At 52.7% G+C, this 21,131-nt stretch overlaps 1 protein-coding gene across 1 annotated transcript; it reads left to right on the top strand.

The window, feature by feature from the left end:
* Positions 1-372: 372 nt before the first annotated feature.
* CILP (cartilage intermediate layer protein) lies at positions 373-20,237 on the top strand. The gene is made up of 8 exons (XM_056128057.1): positions 373-436; positions 3,923-4,015; positions 4,637-4,906; positions 6,637-6,816; positions 8,319-8,633; positions 10,144-10,252; positions 12,809-12,966; positions 17,860-20,237. The coding sequence occupies exons 1-8, from the start codon at positions 373-375 to the stop codon at positions 20,235-20,237; spliced, it is 3,567 nt and encodes a 1,188-aa protein (XP_055984032.1).
* Positions 20,238-21,131: the final 894 nt, after the last annotated feature.

The following is a 21,131-nucleotide window of genomic DNA, read 5'->3' as shown; positions in this document are numbered from 1 at the left end:
GCTCTATACTCAGGAGTTACCCTTGGCGGTGCTCAGGGGACCATATGGGATGCTGGAAATTGAACCTGGGTCAGTTGTGTGCAAGGCAAACGCCCTACCCGCTGTACTATTGCTCCAGCCCCTAATTTCCAAGTCTTATGCCCTCACCCTCACCCCCATCCCCGCCCCATCCTGAAGCTGTCCAGGTGGAGGACGATGGCAGGGATGATTTTGCCTGACTTTTGCCATAGACATGACACAGAAACATAGAACCTGACAAGCTTCATTTCCTTACAGATCTCTGGGACGAAGAAATCACGCAGGGACATTTCAGGGACAAGATCACTGTGAGAAGCACCTCACCAGCTCCGGTCCCGCTCCTCGTGGAAAGAGATGGCGGTGCCTAGTGCCTCCTGGGTGTCCTTCGTCCTCATCCTGGAGGTCACGGCTGTATTGGGTACAGGCTAAGTATCTGCTTTCTTCCAGCCCCCCACCGGGCCCAGGGAAGTCATGTCTGGCCTGGGAACTAGTAATGTGTCTCCTTAAATCGTACACTAGCCTGAAGATCTGAGGCTGGCTTCAGGACTGTGTCCCTAAATTATAATCTGCATGTCTGCACAATGGATTTGAGATTGTTCTCAAGAGGTTTTTATTTATTTATTTATTTATTTTTATTTGTTGGTTTTTTTTAATATTTGTTTTGGTTTTTGGGCCACACCTGAGGGGTGCTCAGGGGCTACTCCTGGTTCTGTACTCAGAAATTACTCCAGACAGTGTGTGAGAAACCATATGGGGTATCAGGGATCAAACCCAGGTCAACCACGTGCAAGGCAAGTACCCTTGCTACCTTGCTATCACTGTACTGTCACTCCTGCCCCGATTTTTCTCAATATTAAAACTGGTGGAACAGAATCTTTTATTTATTGATTGATTGATTTTTGGGGGGGGGTCACAGCCAGTGATGCTCAGGGGTTACCCCTGGCTGTACTCAGGAGTTACTACTGGCGGTGCTTGGAGGACCATATGGGATGCCGGGGATTGAACCCAGATCAGCTGCGTGCAAGGCAAACATCCTACCCACTTTGCTATAGCTCTGGTCCGGAACAGAATCTTTTAAATGGGGAGATGGATGAGCACTTATTTGCAGGGCTGGAGCAAGGAAGCAGAGGAGACCCTGAGTGCTAAATTCAGTGGTGAGCTTCTCAGCAGCCAAAGCAAAAGGAAATCTCAGCAGTTGAGTTTGGAGTTTGGTCTGGTTTTCAGCTTCATGAAAATTCTGGCCTAATGCTCAGTTTCGCTGAGACCTGAGTCAAATTTCACAGACAGCAGGTCCTTTTTGGTGCCCATGTCCACTGGTGACAGGGCCAGGCAGAGAGCAACTGCCTGCCCGACCCTGCAGCACGGAAGGGCCTGAGCCGCCAGCCCTGCCCTGTCCTCTCTTCCACCCACTCTCCACGCAGGGTTCTGGCCACACACTCCGGGAAAGAAAGAGTAGAAAGAGGAGGGCTCTTTGCTTGCAGCTGACCTGGTTCAATCCCAAGCATCCTATAGGATCCTCCAAGCCCCATAAGAGTGATACCTGAGCGCAGAGCCCCGAGCACTGCCAGGTATGGCCCCAAAAGAAATAACACAACAAAAAAATTAAAAAAAAAAAAAAAGAAAAAAACATAGGGGCTGGCACAACAGCACAGCGGATAGGGCGTTTGCCTTGCACCTGGCCAACCTGGGTTCGAATCTTAGCGTCTCATATGGTCCCCTGAGCACTGCTAGGGGTAATTCCTGAGTGCAGAGCCAGGAGTAACCCCTGAGCATCGCCAGGTGGGACCCAAAAAGCCTAAAAAAAAAAATCATAAAACCATAAAATTTCTCCCACCCCCTCTCCTCCTCCCCTCCTCTTCTCTTCCTTCCTCTGCCCTCCAATGCTCTTCACTCCTCCTCTCTTTTCTTCTCCCACCTCCGTTTCCCTCCTCCACCCTCTGCTTCTTTTTTTTTTTTCTCTTCTCTTATTTTGAGTCTCATCCTGCGATGCTCAGGGTCTACTCTCAGCTTCATGTTCCTGCTCCTGCTGGGGCTTGGGGGGACGAGGGTCAGACCCAGACCTCCAGTGTGCAGAATGTGCTCTGTTCTGCCAGCCGAGCTTCTCTTCAAACCCCACCAAGCCCCGTTTGTTTGCTTTATTATTTTTTTGGTGGGGGGGGAGGGGCTCACACCTGGCGGTGCTCAGATCTTACTCCTGGTTCTGCACACCTGCACATAAGCATCACTCCCGCCAGGCTCGGGGGACCATAGGGGATGCTGGTGGTCGAATCTGCGTCTGCCGTGTGCAAGACAGACAGTCTACCTGCTGTCCTATCGCTCTATCCTCTGGCCGGTGCTGACTTGGGGAGCAGAGACGTGGGAACGGAGGCAGCCACAGTGTCACCCTCTGCGTGCTGCTTTCTCCTTGCTCTTTGCACCTGGCAGCTGCTGTTTGTGAAGATGCTCATCCTCAGCTGTCTGAAGGGAAACGAGATTAGTCTGATGGAAGAGCCCCGGCCACCCTGAGGAAGCCACACAGGGGACTCTGATGTGGAGCCTCGCGTGAGAGTTAATTTCTTTCAGAACAGGCCTTGGCTCTCCTTTCTCTTAAGTCGGGAGCCTCTAGCCGGCCTCCTGGGGGCCAGGACTGAACTCTTCTCATCACCTAAAGTCCTCCCTGTACTCCTCCCCACCAGCCAGGGCCAGAAAATGGAGGATCCCTTATTAGTCAGGCCAGGGGGTGCCATAGGTGAGGCTTCGTTTGCTCCCAGAGCCCAGCTGGGCCCATGGCGGGAAGTGACCACCCACTGGCCCCCCATACAGTCAGTGAGCACCAGGCATCACTCTCTGTGCTCTACCGGCCCATGTTTGATCCCACGGCTTTGGGGACAGGCAATTCTCATTCTTATTTTAGGAGGAGGAACTGGGGTCGCACCATCAGGTTCTCCACCTCCAAATATTTGTGGCCCCCCAAACAAAAGTGTTAGCACAGCCACTCACTGGATACGCACTATGGGTCAGGACCTGTGTTTTTTTTTTTTTTGTTATTGTTGTTCTGTTTTGGAGTCACACCAAAATGCCCAAGGGTTCCTTCTTGCTCTGTGGTCAGGAGTTGCTCCTGGCGGTGCTTAAGAATGCCAGGAGTTGATGGTGTGCAAGGCAAGTGTGCTGTCTCTCCCTCCAGCCCCAGGCCAGGACCTGTCTTATGCTTACAGTATTTTCAGAGAAAGTAATTATTAATTCAGTCTTTTTTTTTTTTTGGTGCTGGGGGTGGGGTTGGGGTGGGGTGGGGGGTGGGGAGTGTAACGGGAGCACACTTGGAGGTGCTCAGGGCTCACTCTGGCTCTGAGCTCAAAGATGGATCCCAGTGGTGCTTGGGGAACCATATGGGGTTCCTGGGATCAAACCAAGGTCAGCTGCATGCAAGCAAATTGCCTTACCTACTACATTATCCCTCCAGCGCTTAATTAAGCTTTTAAAAACAATTTTTTTTTTTTTTGGTGGGGGGCATACCCAGCAGTGATCAGGGCTTACTCCTGGTTCTGTGCTCAGGGATCACTCCTGGCTGTGCTCAGGGAACCATATGCAGTGCCAGGGATCAAACCTGGGCGGGCTGCATACAAGGCGAATGCCTTATCCCTGGACTACCCCCTGACCAGCCCGCCTCTACCCCCTGATCGAACCCAGGTCATCACACAGGCCAGCATCAGCTCTGCTGCTGAGCTGCATCCTGTTCCAAGTCTCTGTCCAGCCCTGGCAGTCTTCGAGGGTTGCAGTGTCTGTGAATTTGCCTGTCTCCCAGCAGGAGACAGGGTGGGGCCGTGAGCCTGTGCCCCACGCCACTGACATGTGTACTGTGGGCAGGTAGCAGACCTCCACTGTGCCCCAGGAACTAACCATCCCCACCCCTTCTTCTGACCCCCAGGGAGGCAGCCAACGCTCAGCCAATCTGTGAGAAGAGTCCGCCCCGGCAGGAGGACACCCAGCAACTTTGCACAGCCAGTGGAACCCCTGGAGAGTGAGTTGGGGCCAAAGCAGAGGAAGGTCGTACCTGAGTTAGCTAAGAAGGTTCTGGAGCGTCGGTGGAAACCCCCTTCACGGAGCCTTTTGGCTTTGTCTCTGCTCCCTTGGGCTGGGCATTTGATCTGAGCCACCTAACCTAGTCCAGGGACCAGGTGGGGGTGGTGAGCACAGGCCAAGGGTGGTGTTAAGGGGGAAGGTGAGGATGATGAAACAAGAACAGGGACCAGCTCCCTAGGAGCGGGGACCCCAGCTCCACAGAGAGGGCTCCTCCGAGCAGTCCAGGAGGGCGGAGGGGAAAGTTGGAGGCTGAGCCCTCAGGGAGGACAGTGCCCACGTTCTCTAACTAGGCCGCCTGGGCAGGGATTGTGGCCCAGGACGCGGCTCAGTGCTGGAGCACCTGCCTTGCACGTGTGAACCCTGGGCTTAGTCCTGGCACCATCCAAACTAGGCATGGGAAAAAGAGCAAGCTTGGATTCTCAGCCAGCTGCCGGGAGCGTCCCTGCAGGTGGGGCAGCCGGCAGGGCAGATGAGGTGATGGGCTGGAGGCAGGGGGTTGGTGGTGGGTGGTGGGCGGGGACGTGCCTGCAGCTCCTCTCCATCTGTTCCCGACTCTCAGGTCCTGGCGAGTGGACCACCTGGTTCAACATCGACCACCCAGGGGGGAAAGGTGATTTTGAGCGGCTGGACGCAATTCAGTTCTACTACGAGGACCGCGTGTGTGCCCAGCCCCTGTGGCTGGAGGCGCGGACCACCGACTGGACCCCCGCGAGCAGCACCGGCCAGGTGGTCCACAGCAGCCCCCGGGAGGGCTTCTGGTGCCTTAACAGGGAGCAGCGGCCTGGCCAGAACTGCTCCAACTACACTGTGCGCTTCCTGTGCCCGCCAGGTGAGTCTCGCGTCACCTTCCCCGCATGGAGGAACCAGATGGGGTTCTCCATCCAGTGCTCCCTTCATTTCCTGCCCTCCCCTCCTCGCTTCTTATCTCTCCTTCCTTCCCTCTTTCTCTCTTTCTCTTTCTCTCTTTCTCTTTCTCTCTTTCTCTCTTCTCTTTCTCTTTCTCTCTTTCTTTCCTTCCCTACCTCCCTCCCTTCCTTCCTCCCTTCCTTCCTTCCTTCCTTCCTTCCTTCCTTCCTTCCTTCCTTCCTCTCTCTTTCTTTCTTTCTCTCTCTCTCTCTCTCTCTCTCTCTCTCTCTCTCTCTCTCTCTCTCTTTGCTTTTGGGATGATAGCACAGCAGGTAGGGAGTTTGCCTTGCACGTGGCCTACCTGGCCGACCTGGCCGACCTGGGCTTGATTCCTCTGCCGCTCTCGGAGAGCCCGGCAAGCTACTGAGAGTATCTCACCTGCACAGCAAAGCCTGGCAAGCTACCCATGACATATCTGATATGCCAAACACAGTAACAAGAAGTTTCACAATGGAGACATTACTGGGCCCGCTTGAGCAAACTGATGAACAACAGGAGGACAGTGCAGTGACAGTGCTACAGTGCTTTTGGGGGTCACACCTGACGATGCACAGAAGTTATTCCTGGCCTGGCTCATGCACTTAGGAATTACCCCTTGTGGTATTCAAGGGACCATATGGGATGCTGGGAATTGAACCCAGTCGACTGCGTGCAAGGCAAACAGCCTACCCACTATGCTATTGCTCCAGCCTCTTTCTTTCTTTCTTTCTTTCTTTCTTTTTTTTTTTTTTTTGCTTTTTTGGGTCACACTCGGCGATGCACAGGGGTTACTCCTGGCTCTGCACTCAGGAATTACCCCTGTCGGTGCTCAGGGGACCATATGGGATGCTGGGAATCGAACCAGGGTCGGCCACATGCAAGGCAAACGCCCTAACCGCTGTGCTATCTTTCCAGCCCTCCTTTTCTTTTTTATTTTGTTTTTGGGCCATATCTGTGCTCAGAGATCACTCCTGGTACTGCTCAGGGGACCATATATGGTGCCAAGGATTCAAACCAAGGTTGGCCATGTGCAAGGCAAGTGTCTTACTTCCTGTTCTATCTCTCTGGCCCCAAGAGTTCCCAATTCTTGTACCCATGTGAGGAGGAAGGATGGATGCAAGGAGGCCTGAGGGGCCACCGAGCCCCAGACCCTGACTTCAGGAACAGTCCTTTTGTGGGACGTCCCCAGTCTGAGGGACAGGGGCTTCCCCGCATCCCAACAATGGAGCCACGTTCCATGGCTCAGTCAGCAAATCTGTCTCAAGTACCCCTGGCCCATTTGGTGTGTCTGAGCAAATTAGAGAGCCTGCTTTTCCCAAACTCTTGATTCTCTTCTTATGGAAAAATGATCTTGGACTGGAGAGATAGGACAGTGGGCAAGGCACTTGCCTTGCACATGACTGACCACGGTTCTATCTCCAGCATCACACATGGTTCACTGAGCCTCGCCAGGAGTAAATCCGTAAGCACAGAGCTAGGATTCAGCCCTGAGCACAGAGCCAGGAGTCAGCCCTGAGCATTGCCAGATACAGATCAAATAAAGGAAACAGAAAAGGGTCGTAGCCAACGTGTGATCAGTGATGTCTGTGGGGAAGCAGAGGCCTTGTGTGGGGACAGTCTCAGGGGTCATTTCCTGATAGTCCCCCACAAGGGAACTCAGACATCTGCTTCCAGGGTCCCTGCGCCGAGATGCGGAGCGCATCTGGAGCGCCTGGTCTCCGTGGAGCAAGTGCTCCGCTTCCTGCGGCCACACTGGGGTGCAGACCCGAACACGCACCTGCCTGTCTGAGACGGTGTCGCTGTGCCGCGAGGCCACGGAAGAAGGCCGGCTCTGCGTGGGTCACGACTGTGCAGGTAAGCCCCTTACTTCCAGCACTGGGTGTGGGACTGAGGGTGACATGGCCTAGGACAGGTCAGGAGGTCAGGCTGAGTCAGTCGCAGGTTCACTAAAGTTTGTGCATTTTTTTTTCTTTTTTGGGTCACACCCATAGGCCAGTCTGTTCGCCTGTCTAGGGCTTGAGCCCTTAGTGTGTATCGGGCCCTCTCCTCCCAGTCGAGCCTCTGAATGGCATGGATGTCTCCCGTGGTGTCGTTGATGGAAAACATCATGCCTGCACCTTCTCTGGAGAGGATATTTGATGCACACTTCCCCTCTGTCCATGTCTGAATGGAGCTGGGAGGGGGGAGAAAACCAAATTTGTTATAGATATGAATGCATCTGAAATAAGTGGGTATTCAGTATGGCCCAAACTTTTGACTTCCTTTCCTTTTTTTTTTTTTTTTTTGCTTTTTGGGTCACACCCGGCATTGCTCAGGGGTTACTCCTGGCTCATGCACTCAGGAATCACTCCTGGCGGTGCTTGGGGGACCACATGGGACGCTGGGAATCGAACCTGTATCGGCCATGTTGGCTGCATGCAAGGCAAACACCCTACCCGCTGTGCTTTTGCTCCAGCCCCCTTCCTTTCCTTTTTTTTTTTTTTTTGCTTTTTGGGTCACACCCCGCGATGCTCAGGAATTACTCCTGGTGGTGCTTGGGGGACCATATGGGATGCTGGGAATCGAACCTAGGTCGGCTGCATGCAAGGCAAATGTTCTACCCAATGTGCTATCGCTCCGGTCCCTGTGCATGGTTTTTTGTTTGGTTTGGTCTTTTTTTTTTTTTTTTGGTAGTGTGAGGGCTCAAACCCAGGGTCATTCAAGGAAAGGCTCTAGCACTGAGCCACATCCCTGGTCCCATTCACCAGGTATCAATTAAGCAGGTGCAGGATCAGGTGGGAGCACAGAAGAGTGTTAATTATTTCTGCAAATCAAGAAAAGCTTCCTAGAGGCAGTATTCTCAGTTAAATCACTCTTTCTCATTTTGGTTATGGGGCCATACCTGATAGTACTTGGGGCCACTCCTGACTTGGTGATTGGGAATTGCTCTCAGCTGTGCCGAGGTGACCCTGTGCTGTCAGGATTAAATCTGGGACTCCCGCTGGCACTCCAGCTCTTTGAGCACTTGTCCCTGGTTCTTCTGGGTGAATTTTTTTTTCTTTTTGGGTCACACTCGGCGATTCACAGGGGTTACTCCTGGCTCATGCACTCAGGAATTACTCCTGGTGATGCTCAGGGGACCATATGGGATGCTGGGAATCAAACCCAGGTCGGCCGCGTGCAAGGCAAATGCCCTACCCGTTGTGCTATCGCTCCAGCCCCCTAGGGTGAAATCTTGATGGATGAGTGGGCACTGGTCATGGAGGCTGATTAGAAAGTTAACAAGGAGGAAGGGAGTATCAGCAAGTTTGGGGCTGGGATGTGGCTGGGAGTTCTGGAATCCATCCATGCCCTCCCGATGTTCTTCCCTTTCACAGCCTGCGACCTGCGCTGCCCCATGGGACAGCCAAATGCCAACTGTGATGCTTGCATGTGCCAGGACTTCACACTGCATGGGGCTGTTTCCCTGCCTGGGGGAGCCCCAGCTTCAGGGGCCACGGTTCACCTGCTCAGCAAGACAGTGAAGCCACTGACCCAGACGGACAGCAGTGGGCAGTTCCGTGTGCCAGGCCTGTGCCCTGATGGCATGAGCACCTTGAAGATCACAAAAACCAAGTTTGTCCCCATCATGCTCACGATGCCCAGGACTGACAGGAAGGCAGCTACCGTCAGTGCTGAGTTCATGAGGGCAGGTACTATGTTCTCCAGGGTAGGTTGGGCCAGAAGGCTGGACTTGCATGTAATGAGATTTCAGGGCTAAAAACTGACTTTATAGCTTACCTGGAGTTAAACTTTTAGACTTGACCAGGACTTGTAGTGCTCTCTCCCTCTCACCAGGATGTCCTTACTGTCCTCTCTCATTATTCCCTCTCTGCCCTTCTGAGTCACTCTCCCCATGGCTTTCATGGGTTTCTCAAACACATGCCTGCCTCAGGGCCTTTGAACCTGCTCTATACTCCGCTCCTCAGTTTTTTTTCCCCCAGCCATTGATACACAGCTTGCTCTCTCAAATGCAGGAGTGCCTTGCCACCTTATCTTCTTCTTGCTTGTTTTTGGCTCAGAGCGATGTGTAGGGGGAGAAGAAAAGTTGGTCATTTCTGGTGGTGCTTAGGAGACCAGGTGATTCTGGGGATTGAACTCAGCCACCCCCCCCCCCCCCCCCCGCCCTTCCATGCAAGGCATGCGATCTTGGAGCTATCTCCCTCACCCTCTGGTCACCTTAGGTAAAATAAAAGTAGTTAAAATAGTGAGCTGCAATACAGTCTGAGGTTTAGAGGTGGGAGGCCACCGGGGAACATTAAAAAAAAAAATAGTGCGGAAGCCAACCTTCAAGCCCATGTTCTTCCTTGAACGTGAATCTCTCGTCTCTCTGTTTCTTTGCATCCTTATTTCCATTTTGGAGAAGCCTGTGTTCGCTTTTGAACTGCTGGAGGCAGTACTGGAATACTGCAGTGTTCAAAACAGCCAGCTCAGCCCCAGTTTCAATGCTTGGAACTTATTAGAACAAGGCCCATTTGATCTTCCATTGCTTGAGAAGCTAAGGAGAGGAAGTTCCAAACTGAGGGTGATTCCTCACTCCCTCAAGCCCTCTCTCTCTCTCTCTCTCTCTCTCTCTCTCTCTCACTCTCTCTTTCTGATGAGCTCATGCAATTTTAATGTATGACTTTTTGGGGGGGTAGGGAGGCACACCCAGCCATACTTAGGAATTACTCAGACCATATAGTGTTCCAAAGATGGATCCCAGGTCAACTGCATGCAAAGCAAGCTCCCTGCCCACTGTGCTATCTCTCGGTCTCCTGGCAGGCCTGGGGGAACTCTGTGGGGTGCCAGGGATGAAATTCTGGCCAGTCACGTGCAAGGCAAATGCCCTCCCTGCTGTACTAATACTCCAACCTCCAACACATCTTTTTTTTTTTTCCTTTTTTTCCTTTTTTTCCTTTTTGGGTCACACCCAGCGATGCTCAGGGTTTACTCCTGGCTCCGCACTCAGGAGTTACTCCTGGTCATGCTCGGGGGACCATATGGGATGCCAAGGATCGAACCCAGGTCAGCCGCATGCAAGGCAAATGCCCTATCGGCTGTGCTATCGCTCCGGCCCCTCTGACACATCTTCTTAAGAACTTGAAGAACCCGAGGCAGCAGAGCTCTGGAGAATCTCTCAGCAGCAAAAGCACACACTTCCTTTCTCATCTTCTTTCCCAGAGACCCCATACATTGTGATGAACCCCGAGACAAAAGCACGGCGAGCAGGGCAGAGTGTTGCTCTGTGCTGTTCAGCCACGGGAAAGCCCAGCCCAGACAAGTATTTCTGGTGAGTATTCTTTTTTTTGCTTTTTGGTCACACCTGGTAAAGCACAGGGGTTACTGCTGGCCTCCTGGCTCTGCACTCAGGAATGACTCCTGGCGGTACTCAGGGGACCATAGGGGAAGCTGGGAGTTGAACCCAGGTTGGCCACGTGCAAGGCAAACGCCCTACCCGCTGTGCTATCGCTCCAGCCCTCTGGTGAGTATTCTTCCTGCTCAGAAAGCAGAAATTTCCGGCTCGAGGTCTGGAACGAGGCCGCCATGAGGTACCAACCGCACACAGCAGCTCTGACTCCAGGACTTATACATTAGAACAAGTTTCTTCAGGCCTGTGGCTTCCAGCAAACACAAACCAGGCCAGAGTCCCCAATGTTTTGAAACTTTTACCTGTACAGACATTTTCTAGCAATTGTATGTTCTCCCAGCAATTGGTGAAGTCAGAGATCTTCAAACCATTTCATGTCTGTTTTTCTTTTTCTTTCCTTTTTCCTTTTTGAGCCACACCCAGCAATCCAGCGATGCTCAGGGGTTACTCCTGGCTCTGCACTCAGGCATTACTCCCGGCGGTGCTTGGGGGAACCACATGGGATGCCAGTGATTGAACCCAGGTTGGCCGTGTGCAAGTCAAATGCTCTATCCACTGTGTTGTCTCTCCGACCCTTTATTTTTCTTTTGTGGGTCACGTCCAGAGGTGCTTGGGCAATCCCTGTGGTGTGCACCCCTCACCCCCTCTAATTTTTGAGGCGCACCTGGTGGTACTCAGGGCTTACTCTTGGCTCTGTGTTCAGGGATCAGTCCTGGTGGGTTTGGGGGACCATCTGTGGGGCTGAGGATTGAACCCAAGTTAGTGGCATGAAAGGCAAGCACTCTACCCGCTCTAATATGGATCCGGCTCCTACTCGCATGCTTCTTGGGGGACCATGCAGAGATGTAATCCAGGATTCCTGCACGCGGTACTTATACTCTAGTCTTTTGAGCTACATCTCAAGCCTTCTGCTCACACTTTGTTCTGTAAACAATTTTATTGAGGCGATGTAGATTGCAATTTTCCATATTATTGAATCATGCTGCAAAGTTCCCTCCCCACCCACTCTGCTGGACTGTCAGTGACCCCGCACTATCGTTGCAGCAGCCCTGCCTCGTCCCTCCTCTCCTCTGCAACCCAGTTCACTGACCTGTTGGTGACATACAAGGCTGGGCCTGTTTTTTTCTTTTTTTCTTTTTGGGTTACACACGGTGAAGCACAGGGGTCACTCCTGGCTCATGCACTCAGGAATTACTCCTGGCGGTGCCTGGGGGACCATATGAGATGCTAGGAATCGAACAAGTCCACGTGCAAGGCAAATGCCCTACCCACTGTGCTATCGCTCCAGCCCCTGGGCCTGTTTTAACTGGGCCTTTGTTTCTTTTTCTTTCTGGGCCACACCCAGTAGAGCTCAGGGCTGATTTGTGGCTCAGGGATCAGTCCTGGCTTGCTCAGGGAACCATACGGGATATCAGTGGATCAAATCCAGGTTGGCTGAATACGAAGCAAGTGTCCTACCTGCTATAGTATCACTCCAGACCCCATTCTTTTCCTTCATTTATTTATTTATTTATTATCATTGAAGCAAAACCGCTTTTATTTTTAAAGAAGGAAATAGAGAGATGCGGGCTGGAGTGGGTAGGGCATTTGCCTTGCACATGGACAATCCAGGTTTGATCCCCGGCTTCCCATATGGTCCCCTGAGAACCAGCAGGAATGATTCCTGAGAGCACAGCCAAGAGGAACCCCTGAGCATCACTGGGTGTGACCCAAAAAGCCAAAAATAAATAAAGATATTAAATAAATTTAGGGAAATTTGAGGGGAGAAAGTGTGTGTGTGTGTGTGTGTGTGTGTGTGTGTGTGTGTGTGAGAGAGAGAGAGAGAGAGAGAGAGAGAGAGAGAGAGAGAGAGATACCTGTTCATATACCTGTTCATAGCTGTTCAAGAGAGAACCAGGCTTTTCCAGAGTGGAAAAAGGCCCTCCCATTCTTTTTAACATAGGCCATTATTGTCACTTTGACCTGCATTTTCCTGATAATGAGTGATGAACATTAGTGACATCTTTTTATATGCCTGTTGGTTGTCTTTTTGTTTTTTTTGGCCACACCCAGCTGTGCTCAGGGCTTACTCCTGGCTCAGTTCTCAGGGATCACTCCTGGTGGGCTTGGGGGAATATATGCAGTGCCAGGGATTGAACCCAGATCAGCTGGATGCCAGGCAAGTGCCTTCCCTGCTCTGCCATGTCTCCGGCTTCTGTGCACCATCTTTATGTCATCTCAAGGAAGTGTCTGTTCAGCTCCCATTTGGATGTTTTAGTTTGATTTGCTCCCATCCCAAGCCATTTGAGGGTGGGACCGAGACTCATAATCAAACCTCCAACTCCCAGGACTGCCAGTAGTCTTGGATGTGCTGAGACAGAGGTGATGAGGGCATCTGACAGGCTGCCACCAACTCACCCAGCTTCCTTGCTCTTGGCACTGTCCTGGCTATTTCTGCCCTCTCTGCCCTCTCTGGCTATACCTCTCTGTCCCTTGCAGGTACCATAATGGCACACAGCTGGACGTGTCCCTGTACAAGCATGAGAGCAAGCTGGTGCTGAGGAACCTGCGACGGGACCAGGCTGGCGAGTACTTTTGCAAAGCCCAGAGTGACGCTGGGGCTGTGAAGTCCAAGGTTGTCCAGCTGAGCATCATAGGTGAGTCTGTCTGGGTCTTGGGGGTCCATGTCTGCCTCAGGACACTTGGCATCACTGGGCATAATGGTAGACTTTTTTTTTGCTACCCCTGACAGTGTTCAGGGTCTATTCCTGGCTCTCTGCTGGTGGTGTGCAGGGGACCATATGGGATTCCAGGGATCGAACCCAGGTCGGCCATGTGCAAGAAAAGCTCCCTCTCCACTGTACTATCATTCTAATCCCTGTGCTATGCCCTATTCTGCCCCTTGGGATTCAAAGCTGGCACAGACCCGAATCTCAACCTTCCAGGGCTTCTGCTCCAGCACGTGATAAAATGTAATGGCCAAACAAGAAGGTAAAGGTAGAAAACTGTAGAAAATCAAGGGGCCCTGGAGATGCCAAAGGCTAAGCACAGGCTTCACATGTGGGAGCCCCAGATTTATTTATTTGTTTGGGGGTCATAGCACAGCGGGTAGGGCGTTTGCCTTGCATGCGGCCAACATGGCCGACCCGAGTTCAATTCCTCCGCCCCTCTCGGAGAGCCCGGCAAGCTACCGAGAGTATTCGATATGCCAGACACAGTAACAACAAAGTCTCCAATGGAGACGTTACTGGGCCCGCTCGAGCAAATCGACGATCAACGGGAGGGCCTTTACCTTTACCTTACCTTACTTGGTTGTATTCAGGATTTACTCCTGGCTCTGTGCTGAAGGATCATTCTTTTTTTTGGGCGGGGGAGGGTAACACCTAGCAATGCTCAGGGGATAGTCCTGGCTCTTCACTCAGGAATTACTCCTGGCGGTGCTTGGGGGACCATATGGGATGCTGGGGATCGAACCCTGGTCAGCCACGTGCAAGACAAACACCCTACCCACTGTACTATAACAAGGATCACTCTTGAATACAGAGGACCCTATGAGGTGCTGGGGATCAAATCCAGGTTTTCTGCATGCAAAGCTGTTACTATTACCTGCTGTACTATTTCTCCAGTCCTTTGGGAACCCCAGATTTAATCCCCAGCACTGTAGGGTCCCAAGCCCTGTGCCAGGAATATGCCCTTAGCACCTCCAGATGTGGCCCCCGAACCAAATAAAATTAAAAAAACTGAAATATAAACCCCGCGATTTCCCTCGATCAGCAATTTTCGGCCTCAGGTTGCAGAGTGGTGCTGGCCTCAGGTGTCAATGGCTGAAAATCCCGGGGGTAGGGAGAGACCCACCCTGTGTAGGGGTATGACCTTGGGTGACTGAGAACATCCTCTTGTTGGGGCTGGTAGTCATTCTCACCTTTCACTGAGGGTTTGGGTGCTTGGGGCTCTACTCAGTGGTATTGGCCTTTCCTGTCTGAGAGGCCAGTGAAGACAGAAGGAGCACTGTGGGCTCCAGGGGCTGGAGAGCATCCAGTGGAGTAGGAGCTTGCCTTGCATGCAAGACCTGAGCCTCCATCGGCACAAAACTAGGAGTAAGCCCTGGGCACTGCTGGATAGGTACAAAAACAAAAACAACAAAGAGGAAAAGAAAAAGAATGTTTCCACAGTGGAAAACTGAGGGTGCTGTATGGGAAAGAGTGAGCTGGTCAGAGCTGGCTCCAAGAAGTGGACTGTGGGGTCAAGGAGCTCACGCGAGCGGCAAGGTACATGCTTAACACGTGTGATTCCCAAGAGAGCCAAATCTCCAGCATCTCATCTCATGCCTCCCACCCCGACTGGGTGTGACCCTGGTGGAAGGTGGCCCCCATAAATGTAAAAAAAAAAAATGGAGGGAGGGAGGGAGAGAGAGAGAGAGAGAGAGAGAGAGAGAGAGAGAGAGAGAGAGAAGGTTCCAAGGCGAAAGGGGACAGATTTATGGCCAAGATCTCTCATTGTCTTTGAAAAGGGAGTGGGAAGAAGTAGATCTTAGTAATTGGCCTAAACAAAACCAAACAAAGAGGAAGAGCAATCTTGTTGGAAGGACTCTGGCATGTTCTAGAGAGGCCAAGAAAGTTGAGCAACAGCCCCGGCACAGACAAGACACAAGTACTGGAGGCTAGACTGCTGCCCAGAGCCCTCGGCGGGGGGCCCGCCCTCAGCACCCTGCTTGTCATACTCTCATACTTCAAATACTTTCACTGTTTGAAGTTAGACTGATGGATAGGAACTCAACTAAATGTGATTCCCCAACATACATTCCCATGACCCTAACCATGAATGGAATTTTTTTTTTTTTTGAGGTGCCAGGAATTCATCCCAGGTCATCCTGGCCAGAGAAAGCAAACTTTTATACAAAAGAGTGCTTGTTTGAGTAGGAAATTTGATCTAAGGATATGAGAGTAGCCAGAGGGACTGACACCTGCAAGGGACAGTGTTATGGGCTGACAAATCACAGGGCTCAGGTTTGCTCACTCATGTTCCTCAGGGCACTGCTGAAGGCATGGGATTTTTTTTCTTTCCCCCAAAGTGATTTATCGTTTTTTGGTGATATATCATTTCACTTAGTTGTTGCAATTGAAAGTACAGCTTTAACTTGATTTCTATGAGATTGATGGATGGATTTGTTTATTTTGGGTCACTGGGCCACACCCAGCAGGACTCAGGGCTCATTCCTGGTAGTGCTTGGGGGACTGTATGCAGTGGCAGGCATCAAACCTGTGGGCACATGCAAGGGGAGTGCTATACCCACTGTATTCTTTCCAGCCCTACTTCCATGGGAATTATATGGTAGTTCCATTCTTTGTGTTTGCTTGGGGGCCACACTCAATGGTGCTTAGGGGCTATTCCTGGGTTAGTGCTCAGGTGTCACTCCTAGAGGTACTTGGGGACCAGTTAGCGCTGGGATTAAACTCAGGACTAACATGTGCAAAGCATGTGCTCAGCCTTTTGGTCTCTCTCTCTTGTCTGGTAGCTACATTCTTAGAAAAATTTGCATGTATGTTAAAGCCATGTTAAAGATATATGAGGTGACTTTTTTTGGGGGGGCACACTCAGTGATGCTCAGAACTTGCTCCTGGCTCTGTAATCAGGGACCATATGGGAGGCTCGGGAATTAACCTGGGTCAAGTCACGTGCAAGGCAAGCACTCTAATCACTGTACTATCTCTCTGTGCCCTAGGTAGCTCCTGATACTTGTGTTTCTCGCATCAATTGTGGGGCTTTGAATGTGGGTAGGGGACGCATGTTTAGCCTTGCACCAAGACAAGTGCTTGATCTCTTGAGCTGCACGCCCTGGCTATGATCATTTTATGATCATTTTAAAGCCCATTTACTACTTAAGCGAATGTCTGGTTCCTAACAGGAAAAAAAAAAAAAGCAGGATGCAAAAAAAAATTTTGTTTTGTTTTGTTTTTGGGTTCACATCAGGTATGCTCAGGAATTACTTCTGGTTCTGGGACTGGAGCAATAGCACAGCGGGTGGGGCGTTTGCCTTGCACACGGCCAACCCAGGTTCAATTTCCAGCATCCCATATGGTCCCCTGAGCACCGCCAGGGGTAATTCCTGAGCACAGAGCCAGGAGGAACCCCTGTGCATCACCGGGTGTGACATAAAAAGAAAAAAAAAAAAGGAATTACTTCTGGTTCTGTGCTGAGGGATCACTCCTGGTGGGCTCAGGGAACCATATGAGCTATTGGGACTCGAACCAGAGTTAGTTGCATACAAGACAAGCACCTTAAACACTGTGGTATTGCTCCAGCCTACAGAAAAAAGTCTTGATACAGACAGTGCCAGGCAGGCATTGCAGGAACAGAACAGCAATGGCACTGCCAACCACAAACCAGCAGCCCTCTCAATTTGGGTGGTAACTTGCACAAATTTGTAAAACTCCCTCTTGGAGAACTATTTCCCTTGTGGTCTAAACAGCCAATTGTTTCCCTACACAGAAAATGGGCTTAGGCGCTGGAGTGATGGTACAGCAGGTAAGGCACTTGCCTTGCACCCAGCTGATCTGGGTTCAATCCTCGCCACCCCATGTGGTTCTCCCAACCAGGAGCAGAGCTGGGTGTGACCCAAAAGACAATAAATAAAAAAATAAATAAAATGTTAACATTCATCCTGTATTTTTATTTTTGAAATTACACAGTTTTTATTTGGAGGTTTTGAAGGGAAGAAGGGAGAGACAGTAGGAGAGAGAGTGGAGAATATCGTGCTCAAGGGAGAACCCGGGCTTCAAGGGCGGAGAGAGCCCCTACACACATCCCAGCATTAGACACAAAAGCTTGAAAGTACACATCTCAAGAGGGGAGATGCGGGGAACACATGTGCTCGGGCGCTACATGTGCTCAGCCATGTGGGTGCAAGCAGCACATGGGCTCGGGCAGCATAATGCATGCCTCACCCTGAATTTTATTTCATTTATTTATTTATTTTTAAACGGCTTTTATTTATTTATTTATTTAATTTGCCTTTTGGGTCACACCTGGCAATGCTCAGGGGTTACTCCTGGCTCTGCACTCAGGAATTACTCCTGGCGGTGCTCAGGGGACCATATGGGATGCTGGGAATCGAACCCGGGTTGGCTGCATGCAAGGCAAACACCCTAGCTGCTGTGATATCGCTCCAGCCCCCTTATCCTGAATTTTAAAAGAAAAAAAATAGGAGTAGACTGGAAGAGAGGCTCAATCAATGTTTCAAGCTGAGCTCATGCTTCGCTTGTGGAGGCCTGGGATCCAGCCCCAAGCATCACCTAATCCCTGAGCATGACTAGAAATAACCCCTGAGCACAGAACAGGGAGTCACCTCTGAGCACAATCAGGTGTGGTGCAATGAATGAATTCAACAGGATTAGTAATAGCTGTTTCATAGCCCTCCAAGGAGCTCTGTGAGAATTAGGTTCCTAGAGCTGCAGGAATGCTGAAAACCATGGGGCACATCTGTAGGATGAGGCTGTCAGCTCTGTGCGACATGAACTGAGGCTGATTCTCCACCCCGATTCCCTCCACAGGCCCCAATGAGGCCCCCTGCAACCCTACACCTGAGAGCTACCTGATCCGGCTGCCCCACGATTGCTTCCAGAGCGCTACCAACTCCTTCTACTACGACGTGGGCCGATGCCCTGTCAAGACCTGCGCTGGGCCTCAGGACAACGGGATCAGGTGCAGGGATGCTGTGGAGAACTGCTGTGGCATCTCCAGAACCCAGGAGCGAGAGATCCAGTGCAATGGGTACACGCTGCCCACCAAGGTGGCCGTGGAGTGCAGCTGCCAGCGATGCACGGAGACCCGGAGCATTGTGCGGGGCCGTGTCAGTGCCGCTGACAACGGGGAGCCCATGCGCTTCGGCCACGTGTACATGGGGGGCAGCCGCGTGAGCATGACTGGCTACAAGGGCACGTTCACCCTCCAGATCCCCCAGGACACGGAGAGGCTGGTGCTCACCTTCGTGGACAGGCTGCAGAAGTTTGTCAACACCACCAAGGTGCTGCCCTTCAACAGAAAGGGGAGCGCTGTGTTCCACGAGATCAAGGTGCTCCGGCGGAAGGAGCCAGTCAGCCTGGAGAGCATGGAGACCAACTTCATCCCCCTGGGAGAGGTGCCCGGAGAGGACCCCGTGGCGGAGCTGGAGATCCCTTCCAATAGCTTCTACAGGCAGAACGGGGAGCCCTTCACGGGCAAAGTAAAGGCCAGTGTGTCCTTCCTGGACCCCCGGAATATTTCCACAGCCACCGCCGCCCAGAGCGACCTGAATTTCATCAGTGATGAAGGCGACACCTTGCCCCTGCGCACCTATGGTATGTTCTCGGTGGACTTCACCGACGAGGTCACCTTGGAATCGCTGAATGTGGGCAAGGTGAAGGTCCACCTGGACACCGCCCAGGTGAAGATGCCCGAGCATGTGCCCACCATGAAACTCTGGTCCCTCAACCCGGACACGGGGCTGTGGGAGGAGGAAGATGACTTCAAGTTTGAGAGCCACCGTCGGGGCAAGAGGGAAGAGAGGACCTTCCTGGTGGGCAACATGGAGATCCGGGAGCGGCGGCTCTTCAACCTGGACGTGCCTGAGGCCCGGAGGTGCTTCATCAAGGTGCGGGCTTACCGCAGTGAGCGGTTCCTCCCGAGTGAGCAGATCCAAGGGGTGGTAGTCTCCGTGATCAACCTGGAGCCCCAGACCGGCTTCTCCTCCAACCCCCGGGCCTGGGGCCGCTTTGACAGTGTCATAACGGGCCCCAATGGGGCCTGCGTGCCTGCCTTCTGTGATGACCGGTCCCCGGACGCCTACTCTGCCTATGTCCTGGCCAGCCTGGGTGGGGAAGAGCTGGAAGCGGTTGCATCTGCACCCAAATTCAACCCCAACGCCATCGGGGTCCCCCAGCCCTACCTCAACAAACTCAAGTACCGTCGGACTGACCACGAGGACCCGCGCGTGAAGAAGACAGCCTTCCAGATCAGCATGGCTAAGCCCAGGCCCAACTCAGCAGAGGAGAGCAACGGGCCCATCTACGCCTTCGAGAACCTTCGGGCCTGCGAGGAGGCTCCGCCCAGCGCGGCCCATTTCCGCTTCTACCAGATCGAGGGGGACCGCTACGACTACAACACCGTGCCCTTCAGTGAGGACGACCCCATGAGCTGGACGGAGGACTACCTGGCCTGGTGGCCCAAGCCCATGGAGTTCCGGGCCTGCTACATCAAGGTGAAGATCGTGGGGCCGCAGGAGGTGAACGTGCGCTCCCGCAACCTGGGCGGCACGCACCGGCGCACGGCGGGGAAACTCTACGGCATCCGCGACGTGCGCAGCACGCGGGACCGGGAGCAGCCCAACGTGTCCTCGGCCTGCGTGGAGTTCAAGTGCAGCGGGATGCTGTACGACCAGGACCGCGTGGACCGCACCCTGGTCAAGGTCATCCCGCAGGGCAGCTGCCACCGCGCCAGCGTCAACCCCATGCTGCACGAGTACCTGGTCAACCACCTCCCGCTGGCCGTCAACAACGACACCAGCGAGTACACCATGCTGGCGCCCCTGGACCCCCTGGGCCACAACTACGGCATCTACACCGTCACCGACCAGGACCCGCGCACGGCCAAGGAGATCGCGCTCGGCCGCTGCTTCGACGGCTCCTCGGACGGCGCGTCCAGAGTCATGAAGAGCAACGTGGGCGTGGCGCTCACCTTCAACTGCGTGGAGCGGCAGGTGGGCCGCCAGAGCGCCTTCCAGTACCTGCAGAACGTGCCCTCCCGGCCCGCCGCCAACGGGGCGGGCGACGGCCAGAGGGCAGTGCAGTCCAGGAGGCAGAGGGCCAGCAGGCTGGGCCAGCGGCGGCGCAGCAGGGTGAGCTCTCTGCGGTACCCCGGGGCCGCCCAGCAGCCCGTGCGCACCCGAGTGTGATTCCCCACCCCGCCCCCAGCCCCACCCTCACCCACCCCCTGGGACCGTCATCGCGACTGACGCCCAGACGGCCACTCCGTTAATTTAAGCACATCTGTTCTGGTGCAATCCGCCGGTTTCTTCATCCCTCTACTGACTGCCTTTGAGACCGTTGGCATGTGGCATCCCAGTGGTGAAATAAAGCCCCTCCTTGTGCTGTTCTTGAAAATCTTGTGCGAGATTGTCCGTGTGTGAACTCAGCGGTGCAGACCGTTCTGTACTGAGTGCCATCCCCGGGAATGTACTGCCCTGTCCATGTTGCATGATGTTGCCCATCTCCCCGGTAACGAGAATCCGATGTTGAAGATCTAATAACTGTATGACACTTGTCTTCACCTTACCCCTGCCCCATCTCAGTTCATACATATTCATGGTGGTGAAATAAAGGAATAAACTGCAACATTTTTACTTGAAATGTAAGTCACTTATTTATTTCTTGGCTGTACTGAACTCCAGTGCACTTTCTTTTTTCTTTTGCTTTTTTTTTTCAGCCCCAACCTGGAGGCACTGGGTGTGCTGAAGGCCTCAGCTTCCCAGCCCTCCAGTGTACTTTCTATGATAGCTTTTGGATAGGGGGGACCACAGCTTCCTGTAAGGATGGAAAGAACATCTTAGCCACAGCTGGCCTCAGGTTGCTAATTATATTAGCATGTTTCCCTTTATATTTGCTTTGGTTCTTCTAGAAACCCAGTGTAGCTCAGAGCAGATGTCAGTCGAGTCATATTGTGTGCTTTGGTTTCGAGGCTTCTGTCCTGTCCTTGCATGTCCCATGTCTCCTGCCTCCCAGGGACCAGGGATGAACCCAGGGCCTCACACGTGGGAAGTCTGTGCGCTATCATGGAGCCACATCCTAGT

Source organism: Sorex fumeus, unplaced genomic scaffold, assembly GCF_029834395.1.
Source record: "Sorex fumeus unplaced genomic scaffold, SorFum_2.1 ptg000063l, whole genome shotgun sequence".
Classification (NCBI taxonomy): domain Eukaryota; kingdom Metazoa; phylum Chordata; class Mammalia; order Eulipotyphla; family Soricidae; genus Sorex; species Sorex fumeus.
Note: the sequence above shows the minus strand (reverse complement) of the source record. Positions and strands in the feature narration are given on the sequence as shown.

What these genes read in the sequence shown, in the direction of transcription:
- CILP (XM_056128057.1), top strand. Translation starts at nt 373, where the DNA reads ATGGCGGTGCCTAGTGCCTCCTGGGTGTCCTTCGTCCTCATCCTGGAG. An exon ending in GGAGGTCACGGCTGTATTGG is followed by an intron (nt 437 to 3,922) that starts GTACAGGCTAAG and finishes TCTGACCCCCAG; the next exon opens with GGAGGCAGCCAACGCTCAGC. An exon ending in TGCTGAGTTCATGAGGGCAG is followed by an intron (nt 8,634 to 10,143) that starts GTACTATGTTCT and finishes CTTCTTTCCCAG; the next exon opens with AGACCCCATACATTGTGATG.